Raw genomic sequence first — 19,591 nt, forward strand, 5'->3', positions numbered from 1 at the left:
TGAAACACACAGCAACACTCTACAGCCTGACGAAAACAGTTGCATCTGTTGTTGTAATGACCATAATGCTGGTCAAATGAATCTATTAATCTGTCAGTGACTTGGCAAGTGAACATTTATGATCTATTAACAGCCGATACGCCGCTGCTTGCAGGAACAGACGAGTGAACAGTCGTTGTCCCGTCACACAAACACACTCACACTCGCGGAGCGTGCACCTGTGGGGATTTGTATCAACTCTTAACACACAAGGAAACTGCTAAGCTATAATGAGACTTTTCTGTGTTTTTCTAAGTCGCTTTAAATGTAAACCTTGAGGGCAAATAGGTAACTATATAGGTCCTTCGCAATTTAATCAAAAGAAATGGTTTATCATTGTAGAGTCACCTTGATTGGTTCAAATTATATAAAGCACAGTTTGGTGCTGATGCAGAAATCGAATAGATAACAAAACACATCTCCACAATTGCAGAGCTGTCTTTTTTTTTTTTTTTTTTTTTTTAATTTCTGATAAGTTCATTTAAGGTTTCAGCGTTTTTCTTATTTCCTTGCTTGCACGATGCATTCGTAAGATTCACCAACCAGATTCTCTCCAGAGGCTCCTTTTTCAAAAGCCTCTGACAAAAACATGACAAGACAGTAAAAGAGCTTTACCTGCTGCAGACATCAATAGTCTTCATCATTAAACTGCCAGAGACGGTGAAAGTGAAGAGCTTTAGAGAAAAAAAGAAAGAGAAAAAACCACGGCAGAAAGCTCCTGTCGTGACACCCAGAGCTGTATTCTGTAGCCCAGATGTTTCCTTTTGATTGTGCCAATGGTGTGGAGATTTATGAGGCTACTTCACGGGGTTATACATTACCTGACTCTGTCAGTAGAAAAATAGTCATGAGTATTTTATGTTGAACGGTCACAAAGTACACCATAAGCTCTTCCTTGGCTGGCTCTCCGTTTGACACTGGTGATAGCAGATGTTACCTCATTGAAACTGCTGATACTGATCGTGATGACTAGTTGACACCGAGTCACTCTTCTGATTTTGAATTCTTCCCATGTCGTCCTCATATGATTTGGTTTGACTTTTTCAATTGTTTTTAATTTAAACAGAGTTTGTAATTCTTTCAATCTGAGTTCCAATCGCCAGAGTGCCAGTATGTGACAATAGCTCCACTAAAGATGATCCTTGTTACTCCACAAAAAAGATTCTGGCCAGTTTTCGAAATAAAATTACATAATCTCTTCAGATGCAGACTTCCTGAACATACTTTCATTAATTTGAGTCATTTCCTGATGTGAATGGTCATGGAGAAAGATAATAAGAGTATGGAAAAAAAGTTTGTGTTTTTAGACTATTCAGCACTAAATGTCTGTCCCTCCTTTCTTTCTTCCTTGGCCTCCTACATCCCTGTATCGTCCTTTCACCCTTTTTTCTAATTTTCTTCTTAATTTTCTTTTGTTTCATTTGTGTCCCCTTTCTTATTTCCCTGCTCCAGTCTTTACGTCCCCTCTTCTCTTCTTGATTTCTGGTGATATGCTTCCTTTCTTATGGTCTTCCTTCTTTGTATCATACCTCCATGTGTTTGTTGTGGCCTCACCTTATGTCTTTTAAAGACAAGAGAAGAAAAGTAGATATCTCTGTCCTTTAGCATTCATAACCCTGAGAAACAGAAATGTTACAGATTAAACTCTATCAATACTGACACACCTAAGAAAATAAAAAATGTTTTGATTTATGTTTGTTTTTAAAATCCTTTTGTAAAAATAAAAAAAACTATTTGTTAAAAATTTGTATTTTACTCTACTGATTGAATGTGAGAAATTAGTGACAAATTAAGGGTTGGATTTTTTTTCTTTTCATTGCAGTGGAAGATAAAGCTGTGGGGACAAATACAGTAAATGTTGAGGGTGTTGCATTGGATAATGTCACTACATCATTGCTGAATGCAGCATTGCACCAAAATGTAACTTATAACAGGTTTTTCATCATGGTGCATCAGCTTTATGAAACAGCAATGGGTCTTATAATAACAGCAACAAGGAGAAAACTGATACATGAATGGACAGAGCATGCAAACCTCTGACAAAGTTAAAAAGCCTAATGTTGGACTTTACAAGGTGTTTATTTAAAGGTGAAGCAAGACATCACACTTGAGTAAATGTATATATTTTTTAAATCAACAGTAAAACATGAGATTGACATATTGGACAAAAAAAAGCAATATTATAAGATAATGAAGTTTAGCAACTAAAGACAAGACAAGAAGACACACTCTCTGGGAGGAAGCAGTATTGGTGTAAGATATTCAGCAAGAATACGAGGGGGGTCCCATGCAGAGCAGTCCCATGCAGAGCTCAAATTGTTACCTTCTAGAGACTCTCTTAAATTGTCTTGCTTGAGGTCAATGCATGCTCACAGTACAGAGAAACATTGTAAATAATTGTTTGGTCTTACGGACTTACAGATTTGGCATTGCTTCAAAATTTCTAGTTAAACCAAAGCAGATTAAATGTAGTTATGATAAAACAGTCCAATTTTCATAAAGTGCTTTACACACATTTCTCTGTAAGCGTTGAGGCTTATTAAATGCTTATATAATGTGCTCTTAATCGTCTTAAAAAAGGTGGATTGTTTGATGTTTCTTGCTCTCGCTTGCTCTGATTTTTCCGGCGAAGCATCAGCCAGTTTCTGGCCTCGTGAGACAGACTGAGGGAGTCCCTGTTGTGAGGATAATTGAAACGCTGGTGTTGTCCTCAAATTGTGCTTCAACACTTTGCCTCAGTTTATGGTGACTCTATTGAAGGTAATTTTGTGCACATTTCCTCTTGCTGAGAAGATTTCTTTCACAGTTATCTCTCATATAAAACATTATTTTGGTCCTTCCTTGTATAAAATTGCCAAAACTGTGTTTGGTCACTGCTGGCCTCACTAATCTTTATTAGTGCTGTCATGTAGAGCGAAATGACACTAAGGTTGCACTTTGTCTCTGGTCCAATGGGTGCTGCAGATAGGCTGTTGTTGTATCAACCTTCCAGACCTCTCAGGTCTTCTGGTTCTGGTCTGCTCTGCATCCCCAGAACCAGAACCAAGAGAGGAGAAGCAGCTTTCAGCATCTATTTGGAACAAACTTCCAGAAAACTGTAAAACAGCGGAAACCCTGACTTCCTTCCATATTTGTTGGCATCTGCAGGTTTATCTGACCTTGTCGGCCAATGTAGCAACATCCTAAGAAACAGTGACAATGTAAAAAGGCATACAGGACAAGCAAGTCAGAAATGACTTTCCTTTGCAGCAACATTTATTATCTGGCAGACACAGAGGGTCAAAATGTTTCTATTTATAGTCAGCACTAATTTAAGAGCTGTCAGGCCTATGTAGTTTGTCAGGTGGAGCACTGACAAGTAAGATGAATAATCAGGACTTAGTGAGAGTCCATGATTGTGTTTGCATAGTGTATGTGGCTGGGCCTGAAGGAAACTCATGTTGACAGGAACTCTGCGCTCTGAGCGCATGCTTATTAATTTATGGGCATGCAGTCAATAGAAGGCAGACGCCAAGTGCGAGGTAAGGTTGGAAAAATAACAAAACATTTATTATGAGGACAAAATAACAGAGACAAGGAGAAAACAAACGCAGCAAACTCCAGCTGGTTCAGAAATTAAATTCAAGTCCTACTGATATTATTATTATTATTTATTATTTTACTTCTTGAGACTTCAAAAACTCAATCTATGTGGACACTTTTTTTTCTATTATTATTATTTTTTTACCTGAAAAAATACCAACACATCTGACATCACCTGTGCTTAAATCTGTAAAAGTAGAAATCTACATAGGCCTCTCTGAAATCTCCATCGGTGAGCTGTCAAAGTGAGTATCTTTCCTATCTTCTTAAACTTCATTTACTGTTAACATTCTGTCCAACCAGGAGGAAACAATGGCTGCTTAGAATAGAAGCTGTGCCGATACACTCGGTCTGCCGTCACAGTTATGGGACAGGAGTAAGAAGAAGAGAGCAGCTGGGCATGCAGCATGATCACAGAGTATCAGGATGATTTGTGTGCACTGCTGATGGATTAAATCTGTGATCAGAGCATCCATATGATAATGTGGTCACATGCATTAGTCATTTGCTATTTTCTAAATTAAATGCTCTCTCTGGAGGAAGATAATAAAAATAAACTATAGTGACATTTATAAACCATAAATGCCACTGTACCAAATCTTTCTTCAATCTTTCTATAATTTTGAAAAGTATTTCTCACTCGGAATAGCCATATGTTTTGTGTTTGTCTTGTTCATTCACGTTATTAAAGTGAAATTGTTTGTTTATAAAAAGTAAAATATCAGTACATTTTATTCTTCTTTGCATGCTATAAAGAAGCTGCATACTGTTATACAAAACACGTTTGCATATAGTCGTCAATATTCTATTGATCAAATCCCTAAGCAGTTTTTTTTGCTCTTTACAATGACACAATGAGAAAGAAAGGGTCATATGGCCGACTCCATTAGCAAGGAGAGGAAACTTCACACAGAGCATCTTTTTTCCTTGTTTTCTTCACAGAATACATTTTTTTTTTTATGTAAAGATTGTATAAACTCTCCTTCATTGGCAATAATAGTTTTACTACATTAGTCTCTAAATACATAAAAACATTTAGGGCAAATGAAACCTTCGGTTTAAAAATAAAAACCCTGTGATAAAGGTAAATGGTTCTTGTATAATCTGAAATGGGATTTGCCTCAACTCTTAGAAGAGTAGGGAACCTTTCAAAATGAAGGAAATAGCTGACACTTCTTCTGAAAGGGACAGTAATCATTGTCTGAATTCAAACTAATGCAGACTCTAATCTCTCTGATGCTCTTACTCTGAGGGGGTGGGCAGCGCATTTGTGTGGCGCTAATTAATTTCCTTCCTCAAATCAAAGCAAGCGATGGGACCGATTCAGTCAATGAGCAACATAATTATCGTTTGATCCTTTGAAAGGCTTTCAAAGAGCATCTAGGTGACACCACTGACACAAAACCAGCCGGCTTCTCCAAAATAATAATTAGCTCAATGTAATTAAATTCCCTAACTTTCAGCTCTCATGTATGAAACCAAACAGCCTTGGTCTCAGTGAGCACTCAGTTTATTGACTACAACATAGACATGAACTATGACACCAATTGAAGTTTGAAGTCATTCAAATAGTTGTATGGCACATCATGTAGCCATGGGAACATTTCCAGCACACAGGTAAAGAGAAATAAATCTCTTTGATGGTGAAAATCAACCAGCTCGCATTGGTCAAGGTTTGTGTGAAGCCCAGAATTGATGGTACAGTTATTCAATTCAAATTAAAGCAGTTTTATTTTTGATAATTTATGATATGTTTAGTTAGTCCTGAAAATCTGCTGAGCAGCTGTTGGATCTGGGGCAGCGCCTCTGTCGCTGCAAAGTTCACATTTGGCAGAGAAACCTCATGGAAAACACCAGATGCTCCACGTTCGCGTGCTGATGGCGACTTTGTAAGTCCTGCAATGTGTTTGAGTGGAGCTGTGTGTCTGAAAATCATACTGAGCCAATAATAAAATATACTTTCCCTGTTTCTACTTCTCAGTAAACTATGATTGGTATTAATGCAGAATAAGGACCATTATATCCTGTGTTTTTTTTTTCTTTTTAATTATAATAAATAATCAGATATGTTTCCAAATCAAGAACCAGATTTATAGATTTGTTGTGTGGTTTTCTGGACAAAAATGTGTTTAGATTCGTGATGATTATTTCACCGCATAATGCACCACACAAAGCAGTATATATAGCATTTATTCCCTCTGTGTTGGCTATGGCACTTTATAGAGAAAGATAGTTTTTATTGTTTTTCTTTTTGGGGTTTTACTAGAACCTGAAGTGAAACCAAAAACATTACTAGAAACATACACTACAGCTGCAAAAAAAAAAAAAAAAAAAAAGGCGGACTTTTGTATTGCTCATAGTGTTATGTCTCTAAATAAGACTCTTTCTCTGCAACTATGAATGTTACTGACTCATCAGAAAAAAAGTGTTTTTGTTCCACTACACAGTAAAAGAAACATTTTTGCTTCTCTTCATAGGTTAGTAACATTTTTGTTTTGAAATGTTAGTTGTGATAAAGATGCTTTACTTAGAAAAGCTTATGCTCTTTCAGTATAAATAAATAAATAGCAATAAATGTGCCTTCTTACGAGAGCTAAGACCTTCATATGTGACTGATTCTGAAGACGTTTATGTTACAGATTTCAAAGGATTAATATTTAAGCCTCACATGCATCTTTTTTCTTGAAAATAATATTAAATCAACATTTCTTCCTTAGTATTTCTGGTAACATAACTGCAGGTGTATAGAGGAATTAATTATCTCTTTTTCTCATCTCCTGCCGTTAACATATGCACATGTTGATTTACCAACATGTAAATCTTGTGTTCCTTTTTTTATGTCACGAGAAAAGAGTTTGTGTTTCCGTGTTATTGTAAACTAAAACGATCCATGAAACAGAGTCACCTTGCTTCTCACTCCCTGTGTGCTGCAGTTTCACACACTAACATAATGTGCTGTCCTCATAAAATATCAGCAGCTTACTGCCAGTGAGTGAACGTGAGCGAGAAAGAGGGAGTGAGAGGGGGGCTGTAAAGCCATTCTGCAGCTGTTGTGACATTAGCTCACTGTACACTACAAACTGTTCCTGAGCACGTGTCTCCTCTATGTAGCCTGTAAAATTATATTTCTGCACTTAGTACTGGAAACACTGGGAGAAAACAGAGCTGCTCCATTTATTCACAGATTATCTGTCAGACAGTTATCAGCAAATATGTAATAAACAACAGGGCAGTGTTATGAAGTATGTGGCTTTTCCAGGCACATAGTGCCATTTCATAGCACAATCAAGTAATCGTGTTGTTTAGCTGTTTATTTATAAGTATATATACTTGAAAAAAATGTGATTTTGTAATTTAACATAAAAGAATCAAAGCAACATGATGATATAACATGATGTAAACCTGAAAAAAGTGGATTTTATGTAATAACTCCCCCCTTTAGGTGAAAGCAGAATCTTTTAAACATAGAAAAGGAACTAAAGGTCTAGAGAGTGAAACAGAGTGTAAGGTGAATAAAAATCTAAATACATAAAAATACATTAAGTACAAGATGCAAGAAGTAAGAATATTAAATGTAACAAAAAAACAAAATATGAAAGAGTCAAAACAAGACATAAATCAAAAGGTCTGTTAACATTTGAAGTAGTGAGTCAACAAAAACGCAGCTGGATTTTTAGTGATCGAGCTTCCTCCTCAGGCAAAAGTGTTTAGTTTGCACTCAGTAATGAAGAAGCTCTTTCCTGCAGGAACCTGAGTCTGTCTGGTGAGATCCCGTTTTCACTGCATGTTTAGAACAAAGCAACCGAGAGTCATGATGGGACGCCACTGGAGATTAAACAATCTGTGCTTCGTACTTCTACATTTATGTTGAGTTATTCTGACTTTCAGAAATTCACTTAATAATCAATTAGCTTTTATGTTTTCTGAATTCAGTGATGACTTCTCAGTGCAAAGAGTGATACCTTTTTTGCCATTCAGATCTGTTCCTGTGTTTCACACAGCTAGTAAAATCCCCATGTTTTTATGGGTTTGTTTCTGATTGAATGGACTCAATTTGGTAAATGGATAAAGCTTTTGTTAGGTAATAAACCTTCTCACACTAATCAAAAAGAAACATTTTGTTCAAGAATGCCACATTTACTCATTGTATCACATACAATTACTATCTTAGATTGTAAAAGCGTTTGCGCAATTCTTTCTAGTTTCTTGCCAACGTTGTGTTAGGTTTGGTGAGTCTTAATTATCTTTTTTCTAACAGATAAGCCTTATTTCATATTGCTGGAGGGTGACATGTAGCTGTATGAAAGTATCAAACACAATAAATGGTAGCCAAGAAAAGGAACAGATATAAAGGAAGTAGGATGTGAAAAAGGAAGTGTGTATGTGTGTTTCGCTTATGTGTGCATGTGGCCTAAGTGTGACATGTTTCTTGTGTATGTGACGTAACTAAACTTACTCCCTCTAAGCTTTGGAGCAAATAACTTTTGCACACCAGTGTAGGTCTGTCCTGTCCCGTTTTACCGCTGAGGAAACATGAACACTTACAATTTTCTTTTTACTTTGTTTGTATCGCTTGGAAATCCAGGTGAGTTTGAATAATTTAACCTTTCAATTTTTATTTAGAGGTTTGGTGTAATAATTAATATAAAAAGTATAAAAAATAATTTCTCTCATTTCTCTGCAGTCTTTTCAGATGAAGATTTTTACCAAGTCAGAGCATGTTGTTCATTCAGTAATACATACAACCAGTTTTAACAAGCAAAAGATGATGGAGTACAACAGTACAAGAGGAAACTGGATTGGATTCACAGTGTGGCTTCACAGTGGTGGAACAAAGACCCTTTGGACCGCTTTGAAAGAGCAATTGAAATTAGACTAATGTGTTATGACAACCAAGAATACATACAATCCATCAGTAAGGGCAATTCTTTTTAACTATATGAAGCTTGTTTTTAGTTTTACTTTATATGCCACTATAGAACTTATACATCCTCATTCAGTGACAATATACAAAATAATTTTCTGTACTTTAACAAATACTTTTATATTTCTACATGACATCTAGTAAAAACATATGAGTATTTACATTTTTACAATGGATTCATTAACTTTTGTGTAAATTTCTGTGTAGATTTTTAAGAAAATGTTTTCTGTTCACAATGACTTGTCTATGATATTATGCACTACAATGAACACTATAGAAAAATAAAAGTTAAGGTCAAAAGTGAAAGAAATTGTAAATAATAACTTTTTCCTAGGAAACCTGTCAACAACGCCCACCATGAAGATAAAATCAGTGAAACAGCCCGACGGTCGACATCCAGCCATGCTTGTATGCAGTGCCTATAACTTTTACCCACAGCAAATCCAAATAACCTGGCAGCGAAATGACCAAGAAGTGACTGAAGGGGTCACTAACACAGATGTCATCCCAGATGGAGAATTATTCTACCAGTTTCATTCTTACCTTGAGTACACACCAACTTCAGGAGAAAGAATCAGCTGCATGGTTGAACACTTTACCCTGTCAGAGCCAAGAATCATTGTTTGGAGTAAGTTTTTTATTGTCATGAGATACTTTACATGGAAATAATTCACAATATGAATGTTTGCCCTATTTGTTTTTTTTTCCCCTGTTTCAGATGACTCCCTTTCTGAAGGAGAAAAAACTAAGATTGTTGTTGGACTGTGTGGACTGATCCTTGGTTTGGTTATCTTTATCTCTGGATTTATTTACACAAGAAAAGTCTGCTGTATATAACTCTGTCCACCAAGGTGAGATCTGTCCACCTCGGATAAAAACCCAAAATGTTATTGTACTTCTATCATTAATGAAATTTGTCTTTCCTTTAACAGAATGTGTTATAATTCCTGTGGAGGTCATTCCTGGATTGCCTTTCAGTATAACAAACAAAAACAAATTAAAAAATCCCTCAAGTCCTCCAATTTGCTCCACTTATGAAACCTGTGAATGTTTCTCAGTGGTTCAATTTTAATTGTAGGAAAGAGTGTGCAAATTTTTCATTTTATAGTAACTGGAAGACATTTGTCATTGTGTGGTGCTTTTTTGACTTTTGTATAGTTAAAAAAAGTAATTAACTTTTGTGTCAATTTCTGTGTATATATCTTAATCATGTATGTGATTTTGTTTTTGCTTTTTTTCTGTGTTTTTGCTTTTTTTTCGGTGTGACTTATTGAACGGCACTGTAGTACAATTTGGACCACTATTGCCTTGCAGGAAAAAAGGTGCTTGTTGGAATTCCTGCATGAAGTTTACTGGTTCTCGCTTTCATCCTCCAGCTTTCTCTCTCACACCAAAACCTGTGGAAGTTATTTGCTCTCTAACTTGTCCATAGGTATGACGATTCACCAAGTAGCCAATGGTCATAGTCATCCGCTAGTTTGGATAAACGAATGGATAGAAACATCTGGTATAGTAATCAGTACATCACCACTGTTATAAAAGCTGTGCTTCTTAAAACTGCATTCAAGCCAACAATGTAAATAAATGTGAAGAAATTGTTCACTTGTTCAATTTCTCAATAAATTATTGTGCAGAAAGACAATATGGTCAATGATCTAAACAACACTGTGATGCTTTGATGATCTGAGTCACTGAGACAAGATTGACTCAGAAAACAAAATTCCAGACAAATGTATTTTAAACAAATACACATTTCAAATTCACTCCCACTGTGGGAGAAAGGGATTGTTTTTTCTTCTATTTGGGGTTTACAGGAGCATGACGTGATTTCAAAGATCTCTCTAGAAATAAAAAATATGTAGTTGGAAAAAAACATTTTAATATAGACTTTTTTGTTCTTAATAACTTAGTAAAAACTTATTTATTTTGCCAAATACAAATACAAATTTGCCATAGCAAAACAATTCTTATTTGGAAAACAAACAAAAAAAAAATATTTAGCAATGATTCTTTCTTTACAAATAAAGACACAAATCTGCCTCCTCAGGACAGCTTAGGCCATCATGTGACTGATTTTGAAGAGGTTTATATTTCAGATTTTAAAATGTGAACGCTGAACATGAGCAAGAAGTGCCACTTCATTTTACATATTGATTTTTTTTTTCAAAGTTATGAAAAAAATGTTTTTGGGTTTCTATGTAAAAGTAAACTAAAACAAACCATGGAACACTGTCACCTTGTTTCATACTTCCTGTGTGTTGCAGTTTAACACACAAACTAAAATATTAGCAGCTGACATCTTGTGAGCTCGCCCTCCCATGTGGACTAACTTCCTTAAGAGGTACTTCATTTTATTAGAGTTAATTATAGACTCTCTGGAAACCACCGAGATTACTTCAGATGACTGTAAAACATGTAACCGCTTCTTTAGATTTCATAATTAAGATATATTTTGTATATTTTGAACGTGAGAACGTAAGAGAAAATGAGAAGCGGCTATAATAGGACTTTTGTTGGACCCAGCTTCCTCCTCAGCCAAAGGTTTTTAGTTTGCACTTTGGAATGAGGAAGCTCAGACATGCAGGCATTTGAGTTCGTTTTCATTGCATCTTCAGAACAAAGAAATTGAGAGTCATGATGGGACACCATTGGAGACTAAGCAATCTGTTATTTGCACTTTTGCTTTTCTTTGGGACACGTTTCGTCGGTGCTACAGGTAAGTAACCAGCATAGAGCTGCTTGAAGTATTTACCAGTTTAATGTTCATTTTCATTGCTAATCTCATTTGTTATAGGAGGTCACCAACTTTGTTTTATCTATGGATGCTTTGACTCAAGTGACACCCAGCTCTATCTGACATTAGACGATGATGAATTGTATTATGCAGATTATAAAAACAATGCCAGCGTCTGGGACAGCAAAATACCAACACCTGTACATACTGACTACATATACCCGTACTCAAAAAAATACAAAGCCATGTGTAACAAAGATATACATCGATGGAAACCAGACCCAGACGTTAGAAGGACTAAAGGTAGGTAAAGTTCAGCTTTCTGCCATTTTTGTAAATATACACTGTTAAATTCTGGCAAACACAGCTGCAAGTATTTTACTATAAATTAGAGATGTTTTCTCTTTTATTGTGGAGGGTAAAGTTTTTCCAGAATTATAAAGAAAATAACTTCCCAATTCATCTTTTTAGATCCTCCAGAAGTGATTATTTACACCAAAGATGAAGTGGTTGAAGATGTAGAGAACAGTCTTGTGTGTTTTGCCAACAACTTTTACCCACCCGTAATCAACATCAGGTGGACCAAGAATGACAAACTGGTGGCAGAGGAAGATCCCTTCATCAAAACTATTTCCAACTCAGACGGGACGTTTCATGTCTTCTCCTACCTGAACTTTGTTCCAAAGCAAGGAGACATTTACAGCTGCACTGTGGAGCATGAAGCTCTGCAGGAGCCTAAGACCAGGTTTTGGGGTGAGAAAGTCTTTTTTTTCTGCAGCTTCAAAACTTCAATTGTCTCTACTTGCATTTTATCTTGACTTTCAAATATTTTCTCTCCTGTTCTCTTGTTCTTTAGATGTTGAAACAGAGGAGAGGAGTATGGGTCCAACCGTCTTCTGTGCACTTGGCCTGATTCTTGGGCTTCTTGGAATTGGTGCAGGAACTTTCTTGTTTGTGAAAGGAAACCAGTATTGTTACAATGCAGACACAGTTGGTTAATGCATAGCATAAAACAGTAACTTCATTTTTGGCTTCATTTCTATGGAATAAACTTTAGGTCGTTTCAGGCTTTATTTACAGGCATTTTTCCTATGCTATGTTGGTGTTTCAATAGTAGGCTTGTAAATGTTCAGGTTAGCTTAAATTACTACTAGAAAAATTACACTTCAATATAAATGTCTTTCCTCAACACTACAGTGCAGTTGTGTTGTGTCTTTTTGTCTGATCAGATGCAGCATCCTGTTAGTAACTGCTATTCAACAAGGATATCGTTTAAAATAAAAAAACTGTTTTCTACGTGTGGTTTGATTGCTGTATTCCTTAAATGTTTTCATTACAAAGTTCATTTCATTCAGCTGTGCCGACAGAGAGAAAGAATCAATATATATAGGAGAAATAAATCAATAACTACATATATTGCTATAGACAATGATCAATAATAATAGATAATACATTGAGTATTATCTATCAGTGAAACAATTCTCAATAGTTTCACTGAACTCCAATCCAGAACTGCACAGCATTCTGGGGGATGTAGGCAGAGGAAAGATTGAGCAGCTCAACCTCTAAGCAGGGTTAAACCAACTAAGGTTGGTGGCATTCACTAACTCACTTACTGTTTGGTTACCTAACAACAACCTGTTGAGTAACTTGCCTAGGTTACATCCTCAATCTAGTAACAGCTAGAAAATAATAGACAATGGTGTTTAGATAAGAAAAAACAAGAAAGGTCACATTACCGGTTTGGCAGAATGTTTTTGTATTCATAAAAAAGGAAAATGTGTTTTGATGTGTCTGCTGGAATTCCCCAAAAATATTTTCACCAAAAACCTGGTGAGTGACAAATGCAAAACCCTTCCTGTTGGCTGGCACAACAAGACTTATGTTGTGCCTTCAACTGTTATGTAGTGATAAAAAGACAATGAGAGTTTTGATGAGTTTTAGAACATGTTCATATTTAAAGGGCATAACCTTTCATCAGTGCTGGGTGAAGAGTAAGCTTTTTTTCAATAAAATACATCATTTTGATGCCTAATACAGGCAGGTCAGACTGAATACCTGACAGGTTATCATATCAAACCAGAGGGATGGAAAAGGTACTGCAAACTGAAACTTGAAAACACTACACTTTCTGATATCTAACAAATTATCCTTACAGCCTGGGATTCTTTGCACTAATAGAGATGTGTAGGAAATGGAAGCAGGTGAGATAATCATCAGGGGCAGGAGCTAAAATGGGAAGGTAATTGGTCACAGACTGCTTTAAGGTGGCATAATGCTGTGGTCACATAAATGGTCTGATAAAATCAAGTAAAACATGCAACATATGATGAATCAGGAACTCAAAACTACAAATAGAGGAACCTGGGGTATGTTTCAATTGTTCACATACTTTGAGTATATAGGAACATTAAAACACTGGACCTCAGATGTTGGAATGAGGTCACACCAAGTAAACTACTAGATGCTTCCTCATTGTGGCAGCTAAAGAGGCAGTATTATGTATAATCAACATTTTTTATCTTTATGTCATGTCATAATGTTATTCCCTCATCAAAAACATACCTGGAGTGTTGCCTTGATTCTTTCATGCATGTTTGAGAAAACCTTTAATCTCCACTGGTAACAATTCAACAGTGTAAAACATTTGGGTGTGCCCTGGAGACACAACTTCTCCTCTGAGCTTCTGCCTCACAGAACAGCCCTTCCTCAACACTCCCCCACTCAGCTCCTTCAGACTAGTCAGCACAAATTAGCAGACACCTTGTAGAACTTGCACATCCGCTGAGCTCATTATACAAGCCGCTTCTCAGTGCAAAGCTTCTCAGAGGATTCCTGACCAGATGCTCGAGCTACCTCAACTGGTTCCTCTCGATGTGGAGGAGCAGAGGCTCTGCTCCAAGTCCCTCCCGGATGACAGAGCTTCTTACCTTATCTCTAAGGGAGAGCCCAGAAAACCCATTTAGGCCGCTTGTATCCGTGATCTCATTCTTTCAGTCATGACCCAAAGCTCATGACCACACATGAAGGTGGGAGCGTAGATCGACCACAATGCCAGTTAATATAAACATATTTCTTTGCATTTTATGAATTCAAAACATGTAGCTACAATGACTGACTTACTGAAACACCATTTATAAAAATAAAGGGAATAAAGGGTAGATTGCTGTGACTTTTACAAATGTAGCAACAATACAGACTTTGTTTGGTGAGGAATGACTTTAATTTAAGTTAATTTAATTTCAATGTCCAGAAGATTTTCTGTTTTACAACTCAAAATTCGAAACTTTTCAGTATAAATGGAGCACACTGTAAGACTTTGCATAGCTTAAACATTAGCTGCACATAGGCGTTTTTATGGACACTGCTGACTGTTAAATTACACCATGACATCAACTGCTGTGAGCAAAAAGATAAAGAGGATTCAACATTGACAACAGCTGACTAAGCAGGACTTAAAACAGAAAAGGAATGGAAGCAAATGAAAATGAAGACAAGACCATTTGAAGCACAAAAGAGAAACACAAAACATCAGCAAATTCACTAGTTACAACATTAGCAAGCTTTGCTGCACAAAGTGATTTTAATAGGTGAAATTCTAAATATTAGAAAGGCTTTTTAATTAAAGTAACATTGCTTTTTTATTCAAATGATTTTTGTTTAAATAATATAATATGACTATTGCTGGAGCTTTTATTAATTTGAACATATAACAACAGAAGGTATGTGTGTTTTCTTTTTTTGTTTGTTTTGTTTTTTTTGCTGGTATGTGGCATAACTTCATGTACTTCCTCATAGCTGTGAAACACAGCAGTGCTTCACAAAGTTTGAGGAAACATGAACGCTTACACTTTTCTTTTTACTTTGTTCTTATCTCTTAAGAGTCCAGGTAAGTTGAATACATTTTCATTTTTATTTAGGTTTTCGTTAGCTGTTGGGGTGGGAAACAATTAATTTAAAATTTACTGATTTCTCTCATTTCTCAGCAGTTTTTTCAGAGGAAGATTTTTACCAAGTCAGAGCATGTTGTTCATTCAGTGGTCCAAACTTTGACAAGGTTGAATACATACTTACAGCCCGTTTTAACAAGCAAAAGATGATGGAGTACAACAGTACAAGAGGAAACTGGATTGGATTCACAAATTATTCAATTGCGGCTGCACATGGTTGGAGCAGAGACCCTTATGATAGGATTCTAAGATTACTGGAAATGCAACTGATGTGTTACGAGAACATCCATTATATGCAAGACATCGGTAAGAGCATTTCTTTTTAACAATATGCACAGTTTTCATATTATTCGATATGACAACTAGGACTGAGACTATGATGTTGTACATAACATACATAGCATAACTTTTAAAAGTCCTGTTATATTTTTACATTTTACTTTTTCAATTATGGAGTCATCAACTTTTGTGTTAATTTCTGTGTAGGTGCATTAGAAGATGTTCATGTTTTTGTTCACATTTACTTGTTCATGATATCATGCAATGGACAATATACAAAAATAAAAGTTAAAACCCCCTCGAAAATGAGACAAAACATCTCAAGGGGTTATTCTTGAAACAAGTATATAACTAATGTGAAAAAAATTATAAATAATAACCCATTTTTTCTAGGATTCCTGTCAACAACGCCCACCATGAAGATAAAATCAGTGAAACAGCCCGACGGTCGACATCCAGCCATGCTTGTGTGCAGTGCCTATAACTTTTACCCACAGCAAATCCAAATAACCTGGCAGCGAAATGACCAAGAAGTGACTGAAGGGGTAACTAACACAGATGTCATCCCAGATGGAGAATTATTCTACCAGTTTCATTCTTACCTTGAGTACACACCAACTTCAGGAGAAAGAATCAGCTGCATGGTTGAACACTTTACCCTGTCAGAGCCAAGAATCATTGTTTGGAGTAAGTTTTTTATTGTCATGAGATACTTGACATGGAAATAATTCACAATATGAATGTTTGCCCTATTTGTTTTTTTTTTTTTTCCCTGTTTCAGATGACTCCCTTCCTGAAGGAGAAAAAACTAAGATTGTTGTTGGTCTGTGTGGACTGATCCTTGGTTTGGTTATCTTTATCTCTGGATTTATTTACTACAAGAAAAAGTCTGCTATATATAACTCTGTCCACCAAGGTGAGGAGTTGTAACAATCTAGGAAAATTTAAACTGCATAAAAACCTCCTCTGCTTCCTTCCTCAGCCCAAAAATATGATTATGGGCAGTTAATTGCTCTCTCTAAATCGTCTCTAGGTATAAGTTTGTGTTCATGGTTGCTCAACCAGTGTGCTTTGGTGTTACTGACTGATGATCTGTCCATCACAGGTACCTCTCAATAGCTATGGGACCCTGCAGGGAAAAGTGGGGATTGTTTATTTACAATTTTCTAAAAAAGTAAGATTCTTCACATGTGCCTTTACTGTAATTATAAAGGAATTATGAAGGAAACTCTGTAATCAGTACAACTCTAAACATGCAATAAATCATAGAAATGTCTTCATTTTGTATTCAATAAAAGGTATTGTATGTCTTTATTGTGTATGGTGACATTCCTCAGAAACATTTTCACCAGATCCCTGGTTACATCCATGAGACTTTTCAGGTTCAAGTTTCAGCGTTTGTACATCAGTTGTGCAATTCATCACTTTATTTAGTTCCTAGAACCGAGGCTAACTAAACTCTTGTGTAGTGATTAAACTTGGATGAACAATGAGGGTTTGATATGTTCATATTTTTAAGGACAGAACCTTGCATCAATGCTGGGTAAAAGCTGAGAGATGCTTTCATTCAATAAACTCTATCACTAAAATGCTAAACACAGGCAGGTTGGCCTGACAGGCTTTCATATCAAACTAGAGGGATACAATGAGCAAAGAAAAACTATAACAGGTGAAGTCAAAACTTTTTTCTTTCTAAAAAGAAACATTGTGAGGTATGTTAACTGTGAAAGGCTGCCAATACATGAGCACAATATTCTTAAAAGTGTAAACTGTTTTTTTTATCTTGTCTGCTTCTGTCTTTGGCAACTATTTTGAGAAACACAAAGAAACAGGGGAGGTTTTATCCAAATCAGTAAGCCTTGTGAAGTTTCACTCCTGCTGAAGGCTGACAACAGTGAACATAGGAGCAGTGACAGGGCTGCCGAATAAGAGAAAAGTGAATAATTTATACATCTTCTTTATTCTTCTTTTCTGGGGAGCATTTCACTTAGCTCTTTGGAGAGCACAACTAACACTTATCCTGTTGAGTCTCTCTGCTTAGCTTGAGTCAAATGATGGCCCTTTAATGTTTTTATGGGGAGATCTGCCATTTTAGAAAGACATATACAGTATGTCATTTAGCTATACATGTCTATTTCTAGATAATAGATTGAACAACACTTTGAGTATGATTTTATTGCCCAACCCTTTTAGAAACTTCTCCGAAACCTTATTTTGACTTATAAAGGCAACCAACTGCACTAGAAGGCAAAAGGCAATGTATCATTTTCCTTAGACTTTGGAATTGCATAGTACTTTGTATAGGTTTCCACCATACAATGAAATACATTGAGGTTTGGCTTTCGTACAGCAAAAGTTCAAGGGATAGAAATACTTTTGCAAGGCATGGCATGCGCTAGATTGTCAACAACCTCATTGCCAACACAGGTAAACTGATACTTCCTGCTGGCCAGCAAAAGATAATAACAACTGAGTTTTCAAGCCAAGTTCCAGTTTCTTGAGTCATGCAAGCTGCAGTTTACTGAGTTCCCATAGCTAAAATAAGCTGAAGATCATATGATAACACAAGTTAAAAAAAAGTCTCCACATAATACAGCAGTATCACCAAGTTTCTTCATTAATCCAGATAACGTATAAAAGTCTTTTAACTAAATATAACCAGCAACCATATTTTGCATGTTTCTTCTACCCACCCTGTATTCACAATATTATTTTCCTCCCCAAGTTAAAGCATTTAGGAATCCCCCAACTTCTACTTGTTAAAGTTGGAGCAATGGTGGCAGGACTTTGTCAGTCGGTTGCCGGTACGAGCCCCTAGCTCTGTTGTTGTGTCCTTATGCAAGATATTGTGCCCACCTAGCTCTGTTGTTGTGTCCTTATGCAAGATATTGTGCCCACCTTGCTTGCTGGTTGAAGATCAGACGTCCCAATGGCACTGGTACATGACAGCCTCAATTCTTAACATTAACAAGGATTGAGAGGGAGTCCAGTTTAGGCTTTCCCACCTAAGAACCCAGTACTAACTATGATGCTTGGTGATGGCAGCATCATGCTGAGGGTATAACTCACTACCTCCAGAACTTGTTCATTGCAAGGTACGCTGAATATAAAAGAATTGCCTCAACAATCTCATCCTTACTTTGAAAGAACAGTCCGATGACATAGTTCAGATCCTAAATGGACAACGATCCAAGACAGACGTTAAACTAGTTTTGCAATTGACAGCTGGTATTAGGTTTCAATCTGCAAATAATGTGTAAAGCTGACTCACAAGTGTTCCTAACTGCATTGTTTGCCATTCTGCCTGCATTTTCCCTTGGTATTGTTGTTTTTATGCTCTTCTTGTTTAAGCACTAAAAAATGTTTCTGGGAAAGACAGAAAAAAAAGATAGCGGGGTTTTCCAGATGAGAGAATTTTATCATGATCAGTAACTTTCTAGACAGAATGACTGCATGTAAATATTTCACAGACCATTGTCTCTTTCAAAAGAGCCTTCCATCCATCAAGGATTAAAGTACCTACTGTTTTCCCATTGAACCAAACAGGTGATTTTGTAAAGGTTCAGCAATTTTGGTTGAGAAGTTAAGCTACGTAATGCTGAAATCCATCAGCACCTCCTCAAACAACATAAAAACAGTAAAAAAAAAATAAAATTTTTTGTTTTGTTTTGCTCAGACTGAGGGAGGGTGTAGAGAAGTCTGCTTTGCTTTGTTTATGCATAAAATATGAGACGATGCACATTGAACTCCAAAATATTCCAGACTGAAACAGCAGTGGGGGTGAACAGGTTATGTAACAGAGTGGGAGGTTTGAGAAGCAGCTGAATGTTTGTGGTAGAAATTTCACCTGGTTCCCACCCAAAGCAATGGCTGAATATATATTTGAGACAGAGCCGTATATAATTTATCACTACATTGTTTTTGTGTGTTTGGCTCAATATTTGACGGAGTTTGAAATGAGAAGTAAATCATTTTTCTTCATCTTTTTTGAAATGCTGCCGTTGTGTATCAAATGTCAATGCAGACACTGTGAAAAATGTTGCAGGCATATCAGGATTCTTCCTGTACAACACTGCAATTAGA

General features: G+C 36.3%; 3 protein-coding genes and 1 pseudogene across 4 annotated transcripts in view; all 4 read left to right on the top strand.

The window, feature by feature from the left end:
• Window positions 1-19,591, top strand: part of pitpnc1a (phosphatidylinositol transfer protein cytoplasmic 1a) — a 43,648-nt gene that overhangs the window by 3,059 nt on the left and 20,998 nt on the right. The gene's annotated exons all lie outside the window — the stretch shown is intronic.
• LOC129363309 (rano class II histocompatibility antigen, A beta chain-like) lies at window positions 8,123-9,296 on the top strand (annotated as a pseudogene).
• LOC129363310 (H-2 class II histocompatibility antigen, A-U alpha chain-like) lies at window positions 11,312-12,575 on the top strand (the record flags this gene model as incomplete). Its single annotated transcript, XM_055035325.1, has 3 exons — window positions 11,312-11,582; window positions 11,751-12,032; window positions 12,136-12,575. Coding segments are annotated over 3 exons (696 nt in total), but the record flags the coding sequence as incomplete, so codon positions are not given.
• LOC129363307 (rano class II histocompatibility antigen, A beta chain-like) lies at window positions 15,080-16,800 on the top strand. Of its 2 annotated transcripts, none has more exons than XM_055035324.1 (4): window positions 15,080-15,168; window positions 15,269-15,535; window positions 15,902-16,195; window positions 16,290-16,800. In XM_055035324.1, exons 1-4 carry the CDS (start codon window positions 15,117-15,119, stop codon window positions 16,436-16,438), a joined length of 762 nt encoding a protein of 253 aa, XP_054891299.1. In that variant the 5' UTR covers window positions 15,080-15,116; the 3' UTR covers window positions 16,439-16,800. The 2 variants fall into 2 exon arrangements, with proteins under 2 accessions (XP_054891299.1, XP_054891298.1); XM_055035323.1 differs by having other exon boundaries at window positions 15,084-15,168; window positions 15,266-15,535.

This window comes from Poeciliopsis prolifica, unplaced genomic scaffold (assembly GCF_027474105.1).
Source record: "Poeciliopsis prolifica strain line A6 unplaced genomic scaffold, Auburn_PproV2 SCAFFOLD010, whole genome shotgun sequence".
Classification (NCBI taxonomy): Eukaryota; Metazoa; Chordata; class Actinopteri; order Cyprinodontiformes; family Poeciliidae; genus Poeciliopsis; species Poeciliopsis prolifica.